This window comes from Aythya ferina (genome assembly GCF_964211825.1).
Source record: "Aythya ferina genome assembly, chromosome: 3".
NCBI lineage: Eukaryota > Metazoa > Chordata > Aves > Anseriformes > Anatidae > Aythya > Aythya ferina.
Genome location: NC_140298.1, coordinates 6,157,637 through 6,177,574, shown reverse-complemented (window position 1 = coordinate 6,177,574; position 19,938 = coordinate 6,157,637). Strand labels below are relative to the sequence as shown.

The window sequence follows — 19,938 nt, the reverse complement described above, 5'->3', positions numbered from 1 at the left end:
CTGCTACTTCCCCATATGATTAAATGCTTTATTTTTTGTATCAGGTCAATAAAGCTATGGCTAAAAGATTAAGTCTTCTCTCTTAGAGATCTGAGGACCGGGCACCTTGTTTGGGACACGCAGGAGACCAAACCAGGGCTCTTAGGAGCCAGGAGCAGGAGTTTTCACTGGCTCGGCTGCCCCAGACAGTCAAGGAAAACAAGCAACATCATTCACATGCAGCAGCATTTCAGTGTGATGGCCTGAAAAAAGGAGGGAGTAATTGAAGTCATCATTTTGAGAAAGCAGAGTGAATGGGGGTCAGTTTGGGTACGCAGCCCACAGAGCCTCCTGTTCACAAATGCCATTTGGGGTTAGTGCAAATCCACCAGATTATTTCCTCTCCACAATACAGATACATCTGTGTGGGGTATATAAGGTTGTGCCCATGCCTGCAATTGCACATGAGGGCTGTATTATTGGGGAGAAATCAGAGGAAATGAAGTTTCCTTGGATTAGTGCATATATTAATTCCAGTTATTTAGAGCGACCGTGGCTTTGCTTTGCAATGAGGCAGGGAGACCTTGCAGGCTAATGAAGCAGGGAGGCAGCACTCAGCATCTATTACTGATGCCATTAGGAGCCAGTCAGGGCTCTCTGCTCCCTTGGTAGTGCCACATTTCTGTTTGCAGAGCCAGAGGAGAGGCTGCATCGCCTGGGGGCCTCCTGCCCCAGTCCCGTGGGGTCAGAGCTGCTGTCAGCCGGGTTTCCTGGCCGCCTGTCATGGGCACAGCCCCCCAGGAGATGCTCTCCGGCCATAGAGACACACAGCATTTGTGCTTTTGCCCGCATGGCTGAATCTGTCTCTTCTTGTACGAGGTGCTGGTATCCCTGTCTCTCCTGCTGTAGCTTCACGGTCGATTTAAGCTGATGTAAGCATGAGGTGCAGTCAGAAGGGAGAGCGAGTCCCGTTGCCCAGGCTTCAAATGCTGCCCCTGTGTGAAAGCGTGGCCTTGGCATCAGGCGTGAGACTTAAATGCTCTCCTGAGAAGGTAAAGGTGCAGCTGGGCCAAGTTCCACATTTACATCCAGCTGTAGTAGTACTTAAAACATGGAAGAGAGCAGCGTAACAAAAAGCAATTTAAAAACAAGAATAATGTCTTGAATTAAAGTAGTAATGAATTACTTCTTTAAGAAGGCAATGTGCACCAGTGCCAGCTTTTACCCACCGGTGTCTGGAGGACTCGAAGCATCCAGCAGTTGCATTAGGGAGCAAGTCCAGCATGGAAGCCATGCAAGTTCTGGCACTGGTTAGATGAAGAAGCACATTTCTAGAGCTGTTGGTTTAAAATGTGACTCCAGTAGGCCTGATAGATTCAGATCCCAGAGGGTGAATGAAATCAACCCAGATCCATTGATCTGACACCAGCTGCATCTCGTGGAGCCCTGGAGATGATCAGTGAGTACAAGCTACTGCCTGAGCTGCTGGTGCTTCTGTTTAAGCCTCAAAAGTAAATAACCTTGAGCAGAAACCAATCATGAAGACTTCGGGCTATGCTGGAAATGGTTCTGCAAGTACCACGAGGTATCGGGCGTGCCATCAACAAGAAAAATAAAAGGCCTGTGATGTTCCAAGCGATTATAACAGGTTTCAGGAGACTGAAGTTAACAGATGTGGAGAAAGAGACTGTCCAACAGGGCAGGAGATTTGGAGGGAGTCAAGAGAAGGGGAACAAGAGCCAGAGGGAAGTGTGGAAGATGAGACCTTCAGGGAAAGGCCAAGGAAGGCGAGCAAGTCTGCTCCATCTAAAGAAATGCCTAGGGGAGACATCACCTGCACACGCACAGAGGGGATGTGTAGAGCACCCAGCAGGCAATTCCCAAACGAGGGGCCTGATCTTTTAGTGAAACACTGAGAGGGAACGAGGGTGGAACACATTTATCATCCCATCTCTTTTAGGAGCAGTAATGCAACTGTATTTTCTTCCCTGAGCTTCTCCGGCAGCTGCTCCGCCTGACTCATAAAGCTGGGGCAGCAGTTTCCCAGCTGAGTCTCTCCTGTGATGGGAGAGGTTTTAGAAAGCTGCTGGCCTCCTCACCAGCTGGCTCTTCTATTTGAGGCAGGTGCTCCTGTTCCTGCTGCTTGAGGGCTTACTAAGCCCTGCTTGAAATGGCCAGAAGATCAAGGTGGAGGGCTATTTTTAAGGCAATAGAGAGCAAGCAGAGAATTTTTCCAGGACAGTATTTCACTGAAAAGCAACAGGACCGCATTTCATTTCCCTGGGGCCAGGGATTTCTCCAAAGTCCCTTAGGCAGCAGTTTTCTGTAGTCCTTTGTAAAAGCCAGTTCTGAACTTGCCTCGATATTCCCAATGAGCTCTGCTTTGTTTAAGGTAAAATTGACCAAACCCAAGGACCAATCCAAACATTGAGTGTTTTAGCGGTTTCCTGTTCTGACAGTGAGCAAATACCTTTTTTCCTTTTGATTTGCAGTTATTTCCTTTTTCCTGCAGCCTCTCCCCAGCTGCCTCAGGAGGAAGACAAACCCCCACTCATCACTGGGACAAACAAAACGAAACCGCACCAGAAAGCGGTGGAAAAATATCCAAAATAGTCACAAAATCAGAATCAAGCTCGGAACAAGTTGCCATCTTGACAGCTATTTGTAAGCATTTCTGAACAAATATTTTCAAGCAAAAGCATTCAAGCTGAGTACCCCTGACCAGAGGCAGTAATGCTAAATAGATAGTTGTACGCCTCCTTTCTCCAAAGAAAGGGTGCCCCAGTTCCTGAAACACACACCAAAGTTCATCCAAACTCCTCCTTTTAGGAGGAGCATGAGGCTGCACCAGAGATTGCAGAAAATATTTGAAATCCCAGTGCAAAAAAAAATAAGTTTTGGGGGGCTTCCATCATTAGAGACCTGTGTGGTTAAACCCTCCCAGGATGCTAACAGCACCTGGAGAATTACAGAAGACTTTAGATTAACAAGTCTCTGTCAACATCAGGGAATAACAAGTACTGGAGTTAACCAAAGTCTCACTTTCTGCCGAGTAAATGCTCTAACACTTGGCTTTACCAGGCAGCCAGCTCTGGCCAGCGAGGTACGAACAGGGCAGGTCACATTTCTTCTGACAGCCTCCAGCTCCTTGCAGCAGTGGCCGAGGGACCCTCTCTCCTCCCTACACCGTGTGCGCAGGGATCAGAGGAGCTGCCCCTTCTTCTGCACCTCTAAATCAGGAGGGCCCTGGCTGTAACTGGGGCCACCTGAGGGTGCTGGCCACCAGCCAGCGAGCTGCACCCGGCCACGCAGCACCCCAGGATGCGGCTCTCTCACAGCAACTTGCCTCCCTCTGAAGGACAAGCTCACACGATGTAAATGCATCGCAGCAGCCAGTACCACTGGTGAGCGCGACCCTTTACAAATGCAGATGAAGGCGTTTATGCAGGGTTAGAATTAGCTCTGTGCTCTCCCTCTATTTGCAGCGCTGCAATGGCGTAGGAATAAATTGCTGCTCGCACGGAGTGCTGGCCTCCGAGCAGAGCCGTACAGCGCTGCAGCCGTAAAGCTCCGGGCTGCCAGCTCTCCTGGGATGCACCCTGCAGATCGAGCAGAGCAGCTGGGAGAGGAGCAGAAAGTAGGACCCGGGGCTTTCTCTGCTAAGGATCGGGGCAGCTCCTTATTCCACGAGGTATTACGGGCACGTGCAGGTCAGAGACCGATGTAATTCCCTGCAATCTCAGATCCTGTGAGCAGGGGGCAGATAAGTGCTTTCCAGGCATAGACCTCAAAGGTGGGAAGCGTGGAGTAAAATTAAAACCTCTGCAGGTGTTTAGCTAATAACGTCTGAAATTCGCCATGCAGGAGAGAGAACGGCTGCAGGCTGCAACAGAGCATTAAGATTTTCTTTCCCCTTTCCTGTTCTCTTGTTACTTCTCCAGATTTTTCCACCATGTTTGGAAAGAAGAAGAAAAGGCTGGAAATTTCCGGGCCCTCCAACTTTGAGCATCGGGTTCACACGGGCTTTGACCACCGGGAGCAGAAGTTCACGGGGCTACCTCAGCAGTGGCACAGCTTGCTGGCGGACACGGCCAACAGGCCCAAGCCTATGGTGGACCCCTCATGCATCACTCCCATCCAGCTCGCGCCTATGAAGGTATCGTGCAAAGTCTTTGTTTCTCCTCTCCATGGTATTTCCTAGCCTGTCTTTAATTGCATGTAGCCTCAGCGAAGCCATACTGCTTTGGAGTTGAAGTTGGGCTTGGTCTCAGCCCCAAAAAGCCTGCTTGTGCTCTCAGAAGGTACCCACTGCAGGGGGGGCTACCCTTGGGAGCCTGTTATCCCAATTTCTGGATGCAACTACATCTTAGCGACAGATTATCTGATTACTCTGCTGCAACCACTCAAGTATATTTACTCTGCCTACATTGCTAGAAATAGAAGGAAGTGAGAAGGAGGTGACGTGTCAGGCTTGGCCACCGAGCACCAACAGACAGAAAATATTTATCCGCATCGCCCTGAGCGGCTGTCCTGGCAGGGCTGGAGAGTGTGCAGGTACAGAGAGAGCTGCAAATCCAAATATTTAATTGCTAGAGCTCCAAGGAAAAATTATATTTATAAAACTTGTAGAACTGTCCCAGAGGAGTGTATATCATGGGTCTTACTGGGGCCATTCCTTCATGTTTCTGGGCTGCAGGAGAAAAAGCCCCAAATCCCAGTGGAGGCCCCAAACGTTGCTCTTCTGCAGCTTAAACCTCCTTGATAATTAATTTAAGAAAGGTGCTTTAGGCAAACGCAGTTTGGAGCAAGGGAGAGAGGGAAAAGTACATAGAAGTTAAAAAATGAAATAGCTTGTTGAGCCCAGCAAGGAGCTGAGGGAGGGATCTCATCACCACCCACTGCTGCCTGGGGGTTACGTGGGTGGTGGAGCAGAGCTTCTTCGGGGTGATAAAATGAGGGGAAACAGCCCCAGGATGTGGCTTGCGAGGTTCAGACTGGACAGGGGAGGAGAAACCTTGGTTCAGAGGCTAAGGCAGCACTGGACAGGCACCAGTGCAGCCCTGGGATCCTCATCCTTAGAGGTTCAAGATACAGATGGGCAAACGTGCCCTCGCTTAGCAGAGTTTCTGGGACTGCACATCCTAACTACCAGCGGATGACACCTGTGTGCTGGCAGTACACGTACCCTTCACTGTCACGCAGCTGAAAGATAAATTTAGGATTTCATCTTCGTGTGGATTTTTCTGCAGCAAGCGAAAATCGGATAATCCTGAGAGCGCGGGCTCTGTATTTATATTTCATAAGTGCTCTTTGCTAAATTTGCATTTACTGCCTGCTCCTGAAGGACACTCATCACTTGCTGATCAGGATTGCTGTGTGTTTCTACAGGACAAGGGGGATAAAAGCAAAGTCTTGGATTTTTTGCTGTGATCAAATATTCTTGCTGTATGATAGAGGCCCTGAATAACGTGGGGAAAAAAAGCAGGCAAACCTTTGGCAGCTAGGGCAGAGGAGCAAGCTTGTTTCACGGTCCTTTTAAACACCAAAATATCTTTGGGTATTTTGACACGAATGCATAAAGATGTTTGAAAATGAACAAATCCGTTTCTTATCTTGCAGTAGTGCCATCTTTTTTCCGTAGTTCTGGAGCCGCAAATCTGTAAGTTTAAAACGTTTTAAAATGTATTAGCTCCTCAACAGCTTACAGGCAGCGTGGATCTGGGTCTAGGCCTGCAAACGGACATCTGCATAGCTTTATTTGTGAGCAGAGCCCTGGTGATGCAATACACGCTGCGGGCTGGGAAGGTTCAAGCCCCGAATGAGTATCTGCAGCACTTCAAGGTGGGGAAAATCCCTGGCAGTCGTTCCCAAGAAATTGTCTGGTTTGCTTTTCTGTCTGTGTTTCAGAGGACTACATATGTCCATGTACCAGGGGCCTTATGTATCTGTATGGATCAGGAGTTCTTGGGCTACCAGGGTCCATCGTGCACCCTCCCGTGGCACATTTCCTGGGGCCGGGCTGTCTGTAACCCAGTCCCTGTCTCGGCACTCGGCGTGGGGCTGGGCACAAAGAAGCCCATCTGCAGAGGGACCCACAGGAGGGGGCTGTCTGCGTAGAGGGAAGATGGGATTTTTAATTTTAGTACAAGAATATTAAAAGAAATTGTGTTACTCTATATTAAGAATTATGCTCTGTTTCAACGTAACTTACAGGGAGAAACTTGGAAAATATTTCATGTTGCTAAAGTAGTTCAGCATAAACATTTAATGAAGCTTTTGTGTGTGCACATGCGCTAGCACCTTCAGTTCTGTTCAAAAGTAATCTAGGCACCAAGGATTTTACGGCTTTGGTGAGAACTGAAGATCTGCAATGCTTTGCAGTTTGGGAAGATGGGAGCCAAAGGCTCCAAGGCCATAATATTGTTTACTGGTTTTTCTTCTGTCCATACAGCAGTTGATATGGCTTAATTAGCACCTTGTAAATGCACGGGGCTGTAGCAGCAGATTGATATTTGGGCATGTCCCGAGTCCTGGAGTTACGCTGGGCTGAGGCACTTGGCCAGAGTCGACTGAGCAGTGGTTTCAGGTGACGTGGCACTTCGGAAGCTTTGCTCTTCTGCATTTATTAATTTCTCTTTTTAATTACATCAGTGTTGACTACACACACAGAGCGAGGCAGAGGCATCGCTGCTAATGGGTGTGCCTTCACAGCTCTACAGCCTCACACATGATAGGGGTAGAGTTGAAGGGAATGTTTGCTGAGTTTTGAGACAGAGCTGGGGTTTGTTTGCTTTGGGCTTCACACAAAGCCAAAACAGAGGAAGGGAAAGACTTTCCTTGGCTTCTGTGGGTTTTGCTGCCCTCCCCATTCGTGCTGTTTGCTCATTTCTCAATCTGCCAAGCAGATAGGACCTGTTGGCCTGTAGTGTATCCCTTCGGGTAAAAATACACTCAGTGCTCCGTCTGTCCTGAAAGCAGCAGTGCTGATGGAGAGGCAGCACCCTGGGCTCCCGAATCTCCTGGGAGGAGACCTCCTGGGAGACCCCTGGGAGATCCCCTCCTGGGCTTGTCCGACAGATCTGCATGGGCTGGGATAAAGGCTCATGGTCCTGTCGCACGTGGCTGCCGCTGGCTTGTCGTGGTAATGTCAGAGCTTGAATGCAGACCTGAGCTGGCTGTACAAATTCATTCATTCCCAGTACAAGCAGAAACAATAATAGGATTCCCCTGCTCGGCGCGGGTGACCCAGATACGAGCAAGGGGCTGTGTGTTGGAGATGCTAGCGAGGATCAGTAAAACACAGCACAAGATCTCATGCAAAACAGAAAGCGACAACGATCTCGATAGCTTTGGGGTGTGGAGAAGAGGGGGGTTTTGATAAAAGGCTGATTTTTCACTGAAAACATCTCTGTGTGAAAAATGTGAACTCTGTACATCTTCCTGTACTTAAAATAGACCTTGTGAAATACCGGGAGCCTTATGTGGGGGCTTCTTGCCAAAAGAGCCCAGCATTGGTTTCATGGAGGTGTTCCACTAAGATGCTTGGACGTCCACGGCCATCAGCGGGAGCAGGGCAGCGCTGAGGACTAGAAGATGCCACTTGTTCCTGAGATGCAGGGTAACTGTGCCATTCACCTGCAGCAGCTCCTTTACCTGCCGCTGGGCTTCACAGGGCAGGGAATGTGGGACGGGGCACACTGCAGGGTCACTGACTTTCCTCTCCTTCATCCTCATGTTTCAGTGGTGTAATCCGCGTGGTTTGTGTTATCTGCAGTTTTAGTTTTCCTCACTGCTGCCTCTCAAAATTGACCTGGATACCACTGAATTTGCTGTAATCTTTAAAACCTTTTTAAGCTTCTACTACTGTGTGTCAGCCTCCGCATTACACAGAGAAAATATAATCAGAAAATGAGTTACTTTCTGTGGCTCTTTTAATAGCCACATATTTTCTCTCCCCTCTGTAGCTACTTGATTTTATTTATTCCCCCTGTGATACCCCTGTGGATGGGACAATTTGAAGCTCTTGCTTGAAGAAGGTTGGCTCCCATCCAGCAGGAAACCTCAGAGCCACAGCACTGCTCTTGCCAGCACAGGACCCGAAGGGCTGCTGACATCTCGTGGGCCTTCCTTGTAACCACATCGTGCTAATTGGTGCTTATGAACTCTGCTTTCCAGTTGCACACTTCTCAGTCGCATATTGGGCCTGGCGTGGGCTCGTCTGGGAGGAGATCAGGTGAAGGGGACATTTCTAAAACAGGCAAAAAGGTAACACCTTGCAACATGGAAAATTTGGGGTGGAAAGAAAACGTTTTGCCAGTAAGCACTGTGGGACAGAGAGACTCAACCCTTGCAGAGGGCAAACTTTGGTGGACGATGCCTTGAGCCACCTGACCAGGCTTCGATGCTAGCTGTGCCCTGAGCAGAAGGTGGGGCTGGACAGCCTGCAGAGGTCCCTGCCAGCCTTTCCGGCCAGTTTCCTTCCAGCTTCCCTTGCTCATCTTCATTCACAGGTAATTACGGTCAGCTTTGCAGTTGCCCTGTAATGCAGTTCCACTCTCAATTTATTTTGATGACGAAGCAGGAATGCTTTTGATGCTACACGGTGCCAGAAGAAATTATCGCAGCATATTTAAGTAGCTGCTCTTTCTTTCGAAGGGATAATGCTCCTCTCTTGAGGGCTGTTCAGTTTTCCACATCTCTGTGACAATGCTACTTCTGCACCTCCCTGTACAGACGCAATCCAAATATGCCACCTAGTGTCCAAGAATGCGTCTTGCTGTGACGTTGGCTTGGTGTGAGAAGAGCCAAGTCGCTGATTTTGTGTAATCTCGGAGGAAAGATTGTCTCTGTACAAATAAAAATCATCCACAATATGAATAAATGGTAGAAATTCACAGCTTTGTTTTTTATAACACATATCACTAGGTTAATATGTTCTCATAAGTACTACACTATACAGTAGGAACTTTTATTTCTGATGGTTTGATTTCAGAAAATTGTAGGCTTTTGCATAAGCCTTCTTGAAGAATATTGTTACTTCATGCAAAGTTTAGCGTGAAAGAGAAAATGCCTGAACAAAAGAATGGGAACATTTTTTTCAGATGAGTAGTTCATTTTATGGAAAGCGCAGTTTCAATGTGAAGAGTTTCAGCTGGAGGAAGACACATCTTAGAGATGAGAAACTGTTTCTTCTTTTTTTCTGTTAAAATGTTGGAGTACTTTGGTTTCAAAGATGGAAGCAGCCTTGGCAGCACTGGATGCCAAGCACCCCGGGAAGCAGCTGGGAACGGGGCTGTTTGGGGTGATGTTTCTGCTGCTGCCTGTGCCTCTCCGCTGATGGGGAGCTGAGATACGGTGAAAACCTGCCCAAGAGCAATAGTTAGGAGAGAGGAATGCTATTGCTCCGCTAATACAAGGTTCTCAGTTCCTCCTACATCTTCCTTAAGTTTTCCCCATCCATACCCATGTGCATTCAGTGGCATTAAGAAGTCTTCATCTCTGTCAAAAGCACGCCAGCTGATGCACAGAATTTTTTTTACTGCGGAGTCACGCTGGCAACCCGTAGCCATCCTAAAATGAGGGAAGCTCTTCTTTTTCACGGTGCTTTTTTAGCTGGTGTATTCTCGGTTATTCCTCATAGCTTTCTGAACAGGGAAGTTCCCGATCAGATTTGCAGCAGCAGCTTGTTTGCTTTCATACCATTGCCTTTTTCCAGAACTTCCTTTGGATGAGAGGAAACTGGCATCATCATCATCATTTCAGTTTGACTCAAACGTAAAATGTTCCTCAGTTCGTAATGAACCAGAAAAGGAACTGTTCACATAATTTTTCTGACCAAAATACCCCTCATAACAAACCCCATGGTCAGCCACGTGTGTTTGAAGGGTCTGTTTGCAGCTGAGATGCAGACACCAGCACCAGGGTTCATAAGCAGGACCTGGCCATCCTAGAGAAACACTGCGGTTGCTAGTGTGAAAAACCCTGACACCATTCAGAATAAATATTTTAAGTGGCAAAAAAAAAATAAAAATGTCACCTTCCATCTTCTTATTTGTGTCTTTGAAATACGCTTAAATGCTTCTCAGATTTTGCTGGCAGAAATAGGGTTTTATGTTGTGGTCCCTGTAGCTAATGCAGGCAGTGCAGGGTAAGGGGGCGATGCTTTGGTCTTCATTAGACCGTGTAGACGTATTTAACACTGACCTGAGGCTGTAAGTGGATGATTTTGCCTCTCTGCCTTGGAGGGGTGACAGTCAGTTACCTGCTGGTCACGTCCCTCATTTGAAAGGTCCCCAGCAGCCCCAAAGGAGCTTGCATTGATCTGCTCACATGAGAAAGGATTTACTGGGCCCATAGCAATGATAGACAGCAATATGGATTACAGAATTCTGCGCATAAAGATGGTGGTTTTTTCAAGAAAAATTCATAAAAGAATGTTTTTAAATACTGTTTGTATCAGCATAGCGATTTTAAGTAATATTAGTGCCGGAGAAATCTTGCAAGGGCAGTGATGTTCAAGCTTGAGTTATACTGATGAGAGTTTAGCTGGGTGAGCAGGACTTTGCAATATGCCAAGTGAAGATTGAAAGTAAGTCTAGAGGTCACAGTTGACATCTGCTGAGGCTTTAGAGCCTGCTTTAGTGCTCGAGAAACACAGCAACCTGCGGCAAACTCTCCGCATTAGCATTTCAGAAATGGAATCTGGTCTCCCCTGAGGGTACCGGTCTGGGAATGCTCTGCAGGTGGTGCTGGATAACCTGCAAAGAGGTAGGAATTAGATCCTGAGCAAGGACAGGTAATCACGTTCATTTTTTAACATGGAAGTTAGTCCCTGTAGACGACTTTATAGGAGACTGTTGCAGGACCTCCTCTTGCTTGCCTGCCCTGTTCACGTGGCTGCTGTTTTCTTCCAGTTCATATAGCCACGCTTTTGGCCCCCAAAACTTTGTGTGCACTGACCCACAGGATCTCTGGGGACAGAAGCGGGGCTCAGGCCGAAGGGTCAGGCAGGTAATGGGGTGCTTTGGGGTGGCTGCTGTGCTTGTAGGGTGCTTTCTGGCTGCTGTCCCAGAGCAAGGTGCAAAAGATTAAAAGGTAAAGCGTAAACAGTGTTTTCTCCAGAAAACACATGGAAAGGATGAACGTGTTTTACCAAGCATCCGTCAAATAGCCCAGCAAGCCCCTGCTCAACTGAGCCAAGGGAGCTGATGGAGTACAATCCCCATGGGATTTCTTCGGGCTGGCTGAACCTCCAGAGGTGCCGCTGACATGCCTTAGATGTTGTGATGCTGTCTCTTCTCGTGGTGGCCATCAGTGGGAAACGCCAGGTGGCAGCAAGGAACCTCTGGAAATTGGCCTCCCTTCGTGTCAGCGAGCTCAGGCAGAAGCAGTGGGAAATCTTCCCGGGCACCTGATGGCATTTGTTCAAGGCGTGTGCTGTGTCCTGCGTTGCACCAGGCTGTGGAAGGGATTTCCGTACCAAATGGCCAGGCAGCACTAGCAGTTCACATCAGCCCTAGCACAGCGTTTGCTGCTTCGGTTTCTGTGTAAACGTGCCGTGCCAGTGATCACGCAGTAACCACACATTCTGCACGTCTCCGTCCCTGGACCTACTAATAAATTTAAATTTGGTTCATCGTAGTCCAGAGCAGAAACCACGCTGGTCAAAGTCCCACTAAATACATCCTAAGGAGTGCCCTCAAGAGAAGTAGGATCAGGAGACAGATAATGCTGCCAAGCAGCTGCCTTACCTGTGAAGCCAAAGCTGCAGGTGTAGATGTGTTTTTATCTATCTCCTGCTCTGCAGTGATTAGATCTGGGCTTTGTGGCTCTCTAGGAATTTGAAGCCGCTCTGCTGCTCTTTCTGTCTTGTCTTCCCCCATCAGGCTGGACCCAATTAAGGCCGACGAGCCCTGGTATTAGGGGAGAGGAACACTGACTTACCCGCAGAGACCTTTACACACCTTTTCTGTGCAAGTGTCATTGCCATGGGATGAGCTGTGTAGGTCAGAAAAAAAACCATAAAGGCATTTCAGATACAGATCTTTGGGGAGAGAGAAGTGAACAAAAGAGATTCATGTAGGGTGAGGGCTTCTACTTTTTAATTGCAAAGATCAGATCCAGCAGGCTCTAATTAGCACTCAGGAACACACAGTTAAAAGAATAGCAAGAGATTACGAATTTCAGTGAATTTTACAGTTTTGTAGTCTGAACAAAACAGTAATTGCTATCTGTGTCCTAATTTGCATTTAATAATTCCCAGAGCACAGCACAAACTTCCAGAGAAGATGCCTCCACGTGCAGCAGCACTTTTTAGTAGCAGGATATATAGGCAACTCACTGCGCACGGCAGGGCCGATCTGCCGCTGGGCAGCCCAGCACATCAAGTTGAATCATATCAGGATTCCCCCAGCAATGTTTCAGCAGCTCCTTGTAAATGAGACTGCAGTGGTGTCCTGGGCACCAGGCCTGCACCTTCCACTGCTGCGGACGATCTGCTGAAATCTCCTGTGGTTTGTTCCTGCGGAGAAGGTGTTTGGTTTGCACTTCTCATTTAAAAGAGCGAATACATAAAACATGAGCTCAGGAAGCTCTTCAAGTCTTGCCTCTCGCTTGCTTTGTAAATTTGACCGAACGCGGATTTCTGTGCAGAGGAACAGCGTGCTGCATAGCCATGTTGTCAGGTAAAAATCACACCATGAGGGCTAGTCCCACCTGGGGCACTTCTACTGACTGCTACCCTTCCCATTTAGTGATAGCCAGCCCTGGGAAGGGAGATGGGTATTTCCTTGGAAATAAAAACTCTGCAGAAATTGTGAAATTACTGTGTGAAATTATTACACTTTTTTATTTTGCTAATGCAAATCCTGTGTCCTCTTAAATCAAAGAGTGAGGTTTCAGGAGAAGGTGAAGGAGCCCATAATACTCAGAGACATCAGTCTGGCTAAAAAAAAAACACACTTTATGTGTGTGGGGCCAGCAATGCCCAATTTCCATGAAGTACTCTGCAACTTCCTCACCCTTTTAGGGCAGTGGGCCAGAGGCATTTTACAGATGGCCCCTCAGCACTGGGTGCAGGGCGATTTCTCCCCCTGTGCCTTGGTGGCTCCTTCCCCACCAGTGTGGTCAGTAGGTAGAACAGAAATCGAAACGTAGTTAAAATTGCTTCTTAGAAATTGTCAGTCTGTCAAAATCCTCACTTTGAGCTTTAATGTGTGCATCTGACGAGGTACCAAAAAAAAAAAGAAAACGGGGATCTACCAAAGGAAGTTGGCTCAGACTAGGACCAGAGCAAGAAGTGAGGAGGGGTCCGTGTTGCTGCCCCACTCTTCATCTCCTGCCCCCTGCACTTGAATCGTGGATGAGGAGAGGGAGCTGTGGCACAGAGCGTCCTTCCCACGTCTCGCCCATAGCACTTCAGTAATCCAGGCACAAAGCAATTTGCAAGTCCAGATTTTTGAGGTACCTGTTAGAGGCACCAGAGCTGCATTGCTTTCTATTGACTGTCCTTAATTGTGCCATTTTTTTTCCCTGGACAGAAACCTGTTCAGGGAACGCACAGCTCTGCACGAGGCAAACTTTGGTCCTGGTTCATGTCACGACCTGGTAGCATGCTTCTACCTTAGTGTCACAAGACAGAAGCAGAGCTGTGTTTCGTGGAGGACAGGGCTTCTCTAACCTAGAGCATCGCCTTCTTCCTGCCATAATGCTCCCAGATTTGCTCTGAGTTTCACAGCCTCTAGCTGCCTCTGAAGTCAGCCTGGGTGGGAAGCTGTGGGATGCCAGAGCACAACTACAGCTTGGGAAATCTTCCTCAATTAGCTTTGCACCTTCCTCTGAAAAAAAAATAAATAAATAATAACTGGCACGGATCCCCTGGCACATGACGTGGCTTTGAAGGAGGGAGAACTGAGATACCCGGTCCTGCTGGTGCTCTGCAGTAGGGCTGCCCATAGGCTTTCCAAGTGAGCAGCCTTTTGCTTTTCCTGCCAGAAGACATTGATTTGACAAAATAGAGAAGTTTTGCACCAGTGAAAGGATTTTATCCAAAACAGAATCAAAAATCTACAGCCTTTGGTATGGCTTTCTGGCTTAGCAGATCCACTGTGTACAGTATCATGCCAAAATGATTTCCATCAGCTTTAGGAAGATGCAGCGCTCTTAAGGGGGCAGTTGAAATTCCTGCAATTAATGTTTCTGAGGAATTTCAGCTTCTGGATTGTGCTGGTTTTTTTCACTCCGTGTTAGGATAAAAGAAAATTTTGAATCATCAGAAGAAGCAATATGAAGTAGAAATCCTGAGATTTTCAGAATCTGAAATTTCTCCTCTCCCTGTGAACCACTTGTATATCTCGTAAGTCGTAGATAACACTAAGTTTCTCACTCAAACTAAGCTTTAAAATCGCATTTCACTCTCATTTCTTTTATGTCTGATGGCTCTTGGTACCCGTATTAGATAGAAAATCTCATGTATTTGGTGTGTTATAAGTAGACCCAAGTAATTATTTTTGATGTTAAGTATTCTCCAGTCACAATCCAAATGACATATAATGACCGTGTTTGTATAATAAAAAAAAAAAAAGAAAACTTACTAGAACGTAGATATTTCAGCGGAATTTCAGAACTGAATGTTTTGTTAAAGTTGCTATATTTTAACACGTCAAACAAATTGCCAGCGAATGTGATTATAATGAAATGTTGCTCCTGTTGTTATGGCAACTAACTTGGAAAACCACTGTGAGGGCTGACAAACTGCACAGCGCGGTTTTGGTTGGGCTTTTCTATCGTTTTCCATCATTTTGCTTTTGAAGAATTTCAAGCAGCTGTCACGAGTGGTGTTGCTGAGATCATTATACTTGTCTCGAACCTTGAGCTATACCTTTATTTTGCTCCATTGAGTAATGTATATTTTCCAGGCTGAATAAATTTCACTTCTACGTTCCCAACCCTTCCAATAATTAGCGAGTGGCCGTGCCAACATTTTCCCAGCGTCGTACCTCTCCCGTGCTGTTGGCAGCAGCAGGGTAATTGAGGTGATGCTGTTGCACCTATGCCATGTGTTGGTACAAGCTCAGCTCTCTCCTGTGCAGTTTTTTTTGGGCAGCAGCAAAAAACTCTCGGCGATGCCCGTGCTTGCTTAGGAACGTGACTGCAGCGTCCTTGGGATTGTCTCAAGGGTCCCAGCGTGGCTGGCGTCCAGCGATGGCATTGAGTCAGCTCTGGAAACCAGCACATCACGGACATGGCACCTACCCTCGCAGCTAGGGAAGTGTCGCCTGCCTGGTGTCACCGGCTGGTGAGGTGGCACCACCAGCAGGTTGTGACGGTGTGGAGAGGTCCACGGGCTCCAGCTCTACAGGCTGACTGTTTTAAAGCTGTCTCGGTGCCCTGGTCCCACACCATGGGGCTTGGAGAAGTGGATGTGGGGTGACTGAAAAGCCTGGGGCTCCTCAGGGTGGAGAGGGCAGGGCTGTGAGCAGGGCTCACGCAGTCCTGAACGCGGTGGGCGAGGTGAAGGATGAGCCATGGCCCGCCTCGTCCTGCCGCAGTGGGAGTACACAGCCAGGAGGAAAGGGGCTGCAGGCAGACATGGCAGTGCTGTACTGGTGCGTAGTGAAATTCAGCAACCTGTTGTCACATTTTATTTTTTTATTTTTCTTTTCTTTTTTTTTTTTTTTATGTACAGAGGGTGAAAATATATAGTATTGGGAAGGAGTTAATAACAGAAATGAAATAAACTTTGAGGCTTCCAGGTGTAAACCAACCTTGAAAAGGCAGGCTTCAGGTAGAAGCATCCCGCTGTACTTCCCTGTCTGTTATGTGTTCTTGTGCCTAACTCTGAGCGGTCGCTGCTTTATGGACAGGCTGTAGGTCAAAGCTGGAACAGATCCCATAGGACGGGAAGCAGCTGCCCAAACGCAGCACTGGTGTTTCACCTGCCCAGCTCGCAGCATCGCTGCTTCTCACTGAGGATGAAGTGTGGCCGTCCTACAGCCAGCAGGTGGCTTTTGGCACCGGCCCACGTCTCAGGATCCAAAGCAGCAAATATACCCAATAGTCCCCTTCACAGAACAACATGGTTGTGTGGCTGCAGGAGGCTCCTGCAGCGGTGGTGAGAGCAGCTGGCAGCAAAAGGGAGAGCCCTGGCGGCAGCCTCTGGTGAGGGGGGGGCTGCCAGCTCCGTGGAGAGGTAACTCAAAGCCGGGGCCAGCATGTAGGGGACAAGACATCAGTTTCCTAACCCTTGTACTTTTGCCACCCCTCAAGACAGCAGCTCAGGGTCCAAATTTAGCTGTCCACTTCATGTCAGCTGCTGGCAAAAGGAGGTTTTTGCTGCATGCTCACAACCATCTCCAGGAGTTAGGAGGGTCTCCAGCTGTTTAGAGCTCTGCCAAGTCTGAGCTCTCACAAGTGCAGATCAAAGGCAGGCCCTTGACACTTCTTGTACCCTTGGCTGCAGCTATAAAACTCTGTTACTTCCCAGGAAAGACGGAGTTTTCTGTCTGACATGATGACGGGGATCAGTTTTCTCCCCAAGGTAGTGCTATTCACATTTGCTTATACCACGGAGTAAAATGTGCTATCATGAACACAACTTCAAGTACTTCAAAGGCTTGTGAAGTTGCAAGAATTTATCTTCTTGCAACACGAGAAGATAAATTACCAGCGCTTCCATCACATACATTACTTTTACCAGCTGTGCAACGTGCCTCTTTCCTTTAGAAAAAAAACAATTTTCAGATATGCATAGGATGTGCTTTTATTTTACATATAATGAAAATGCGGGGATAAGCTAGCTACAAGCAAAACCAGAATTTAGATTGGCTCTTTACAAGGTGACATTTTCCTAAAACGACTTTCCTTCTCCCACCCTGTGCGTTACAGAGACTTTAAATCCTTGTTGACTTCAGAAACCGCAGCTCCTGAAGGACAAAGGCTGCTATATTCGTAGCAGCTGTGTAAAGTGTAGTAGTTTTAAAGACAATAAATGCAAGGTCATATGAGGGCAAAACAGTTAATTACCCACTTCATTATTGTCAAGGTTAATACCGTATTTGAGCGCAGAAGCTGTTTTTCATCTGCTCTTGGAAACGAGGCAAGGCAGCGGCTCTCGCAGACAGATCCATTATGGCTTATCACTGCAGGACAGAGCGCTACGGCGGCGCCGTGAAGGATGTCTGCTGTCACCCGCACCCACAGCACACGCCAAACCTGTCCGGAGAGCGCTGGAAATGAGCTGAGAGCTGCAGAGTGCCGGCTTGAATTCACGGAGATTGCGTCCCATTGATTTTAGTGGGGGACGGCAGCATAAAACTCCCCAGCGCTCCTCGGTCTGGCGTGGCATCGATCCACCCCAACTGCACAGCGCCTTGAAAACGCCTTTTAATGACCACGGGGTATCGACTCTAACAGAGCCCGTCTTCCCAGGGTGGAACCCAGCGAAAGCTGCTCCTGCTGTAGGGTTTGATTTCTGTTTGTCGTGCATGCCCGGGTACTGTGCAGGTTTCCATTACATGATCCCCGGCAGTCACCGACAAAGGCCTCGGAAATCTCAGTGGATCAGCCTCTCTGCACACGATGCCTTGCTTTTAACCATCCGCTTTACCTGCCGCGGCTTCAAAAAATTTCCAAGCTTAAAAATCTGAAGAGCAGCGAGGGGCAAAAAGAACAGAAAAAAATAAATACACAAAACAACCATTTTCTATCGAAATTCAGGTGAGGAAAAACAGAATTCCCTGTTGATGTGGAAACAGGCACTGTCTCTTTCCGTTTATAAACCCTTTAAAATTGTGAAAACTGGTCACGAGTTCTGTGGTATTAATACCAGGAAAATCCGTGTTTACATCCCTTTCGATAGAGCCTGCTTTTTCTGCTAGATTTTCTTTCCAGCTTTTTTTCAAGGTTTTGCTTTTTAAGCTAGAGCTCGTATTTTCCATCTTCTGTGATTTCTGCTGATGTGTTTCAGTCCCAGGAGCTTTTCCCCCTGCTTGCTAGTGCAGCACAGCGCCTGGCAGCGCCCTGACCGTACTCCCAGGTCCCTGAGGGAGCAATGTCAGCAATTCAGGCTGCCCCTTGTCCATCCACCGAAGTCACACCTTCAAACCTGGGTAACTTCTGACTAACGTTAGGCTTTCAGGTTTGGAAATTTGGGCCATGATTATGGCAGTTTGTCAATCTCTGCCTTGTTTCTGCAGAGGAAAGCTGCAGGGTGCTGTGAGCCCCCAGCACGCCTTCTCTGGAGCAAATGACTTCAGGAGGGGTTAGCATGGCCCAGCCTAAGTGTCATTCTGTAGAAATAGCTCCTTTGCCTTTATTTCCAATTTTTGATTTTCTGTGAGCTTCCTTACAGAGCAATTACCTTTATTAGTCTTATAGCATAATGCCTGCCTTGGGACTTTAATTTGTTTTTTAAGCCTAGTAAATGGCGAAGAATTAACTCTGCCCACCAGGGAGGCACCGTGTTTCACATCTGTGTGTAAACATCCTAACTTCCACTCAGTTAGAAAAATGCTTGACAATATAGAGGACTTCACAGGGTCTCTGTGAAGCACGTCCTTCATTGCTCTATGGACGCAGCAGTTCTTTTGATAACAATAGTGGTAGGTGTTTCCCTAATAAAAAATAACAACAAAAAAATAAGCTCAGATAGGCTGTCTGATTTAGCAGTAGGGGAATCTCATCCAGGTGTATTTCCTTTCATAAAAGGGAAGTGCTAAATTTAGAAACAAGCTAAAGCAAATAAACGTAGTGATGATGATGGTGGTGGCGACAATAACGTAGTGATGATAATAGCAATAATAATAATAGCAATGGTAATAATAGAGCACTGACTGTTCTGTAGAAAACATCCATCACCTTAAGATCACGCTTCCTTTCTGGTTTTTCAACAAATGACTTTTACACCCTAGTTTACGGTAATAACGTCAGTGGTGTGTTTTTAGCACCAGCAGGGTTTGTGCTTCACAGGCATGGTTGCAGATTTCAGGCAGAACTGCCAAGGCATTAATGAAGATTTGCAGGTACGTTTTATCCTCCGTTTGCACTGAAGGGCGGTGCTTATACAATGAAGCGGCGCCAAGGATTATCATCAGGCACTGAAATTAAATACCCTGTGCTATTCAGCTGCTCCAGCCCCTCACCTGGGCCAGGTAGCATCCTCCTCAACTGACCCTGGGCACAGTCAGCACCAGGCAGAGACTTCTCCCCAAGCCACTGGTGTTGCTTCAGAGGCTGAGAGCGTTCAGCAGCATGGACCCAGGCCAGTGCCCACAAACCAGCTCAGCCCTGGGGGTTGGTCCCATCACCTCTAATTTCCTAGTGGAGAGGAGCCTGAAGCAAACAGAAAATTCAGACGTTGTTCTTGGAAGTCAGTGTTCTTCAGTGGTTGTTCTCAAAGCGCTGGGAGAAAACAGGGGGGGTTAAATCTTCATTTCCCTAACTTCATCAGTCAGGGCTAGGTGACACTGAGGTCACAAAGACTTCTTCATAGACTGGAGATTTGGTGGCAGATGCTCTTCTTAGAAAACCAAAATTCCTTTTTTTTTTTTTTTTTTGTATCTTCATGATCAAAACGGTGGCTTCCATTTGCGGAAAATCCCTAAACTGCAGGGTTCTGTCTTTGATCAATTCCCTAACACCTAAACCTTCAACTTCATTCTTCTAAAATTCCTTCTGACATGGGCTCGGATACCTGTTTGTGATTCTTCCACCCCCCCACATCCCATACACATCTGAATTCAAAAAAAAAAACTGCTTCAGCAGAGCATCTGCTTGGAGGAGAGGAGGGAAAGTCCCCTTTCCAATAACTGCAGTGGCCATTCTGCTCCCAGGGGCTCCCTCTGGCTCCGAGGTCCTTTTGTGCAGGCACAATGCAGGTTGCTCCAGGAAGGCTCTCCTTTGTGAAGGCTAGTCCCACGGAGATCATTACATTGGCATTTTTACTCCTTGGCATGGATTTAC

At 47.5% G+C, this 19,938-nt stretch overlaps 1 protein-coding gene and 1 long non-coding RNA gene across 6 annotated transcripts in view; both read left to right on the top strand.

The window, feature by feature from the left end:
• The window catches only part of PAK5 (p21 (RAC1) activated kinase 5), an 82,296-nt gene that overhangs the window by 40,704 nt on the left and 21,654 nt on the right, over positions 1-19,938 (top strand). For 4 of the 5 annotated variants that reach the window (XM_084513542.1, XM_084513544.1, XM_084513543.1 and 1 more), the window contains exon 3: positions 3,921-4,135. In XM_084513542.1, coding sequence (XP_084369668.1) covers positions 3,932-4,135 — 204 coding nt within the window. In that variant the 5' untranslated portion in view covers positions 3,921-3,931. Of the gene's footprint in view, positions 1-3,324; positions 3,384-3,920; positions 4,136-19,938 lie in introns of those variants that run through there. The other variant, XM_084513546.1, reaches the window with a different exon arrangement.
• Positions 7,439-9,596, top strand: LOC311433884. The gene is made up of 2 exons (XR_014691041.1): positions 7,439-7,597; positions 7,944-9,596. It is a non-coding gene; the product is annotated as an uncharacterized lncRNA (long non-coding RNA).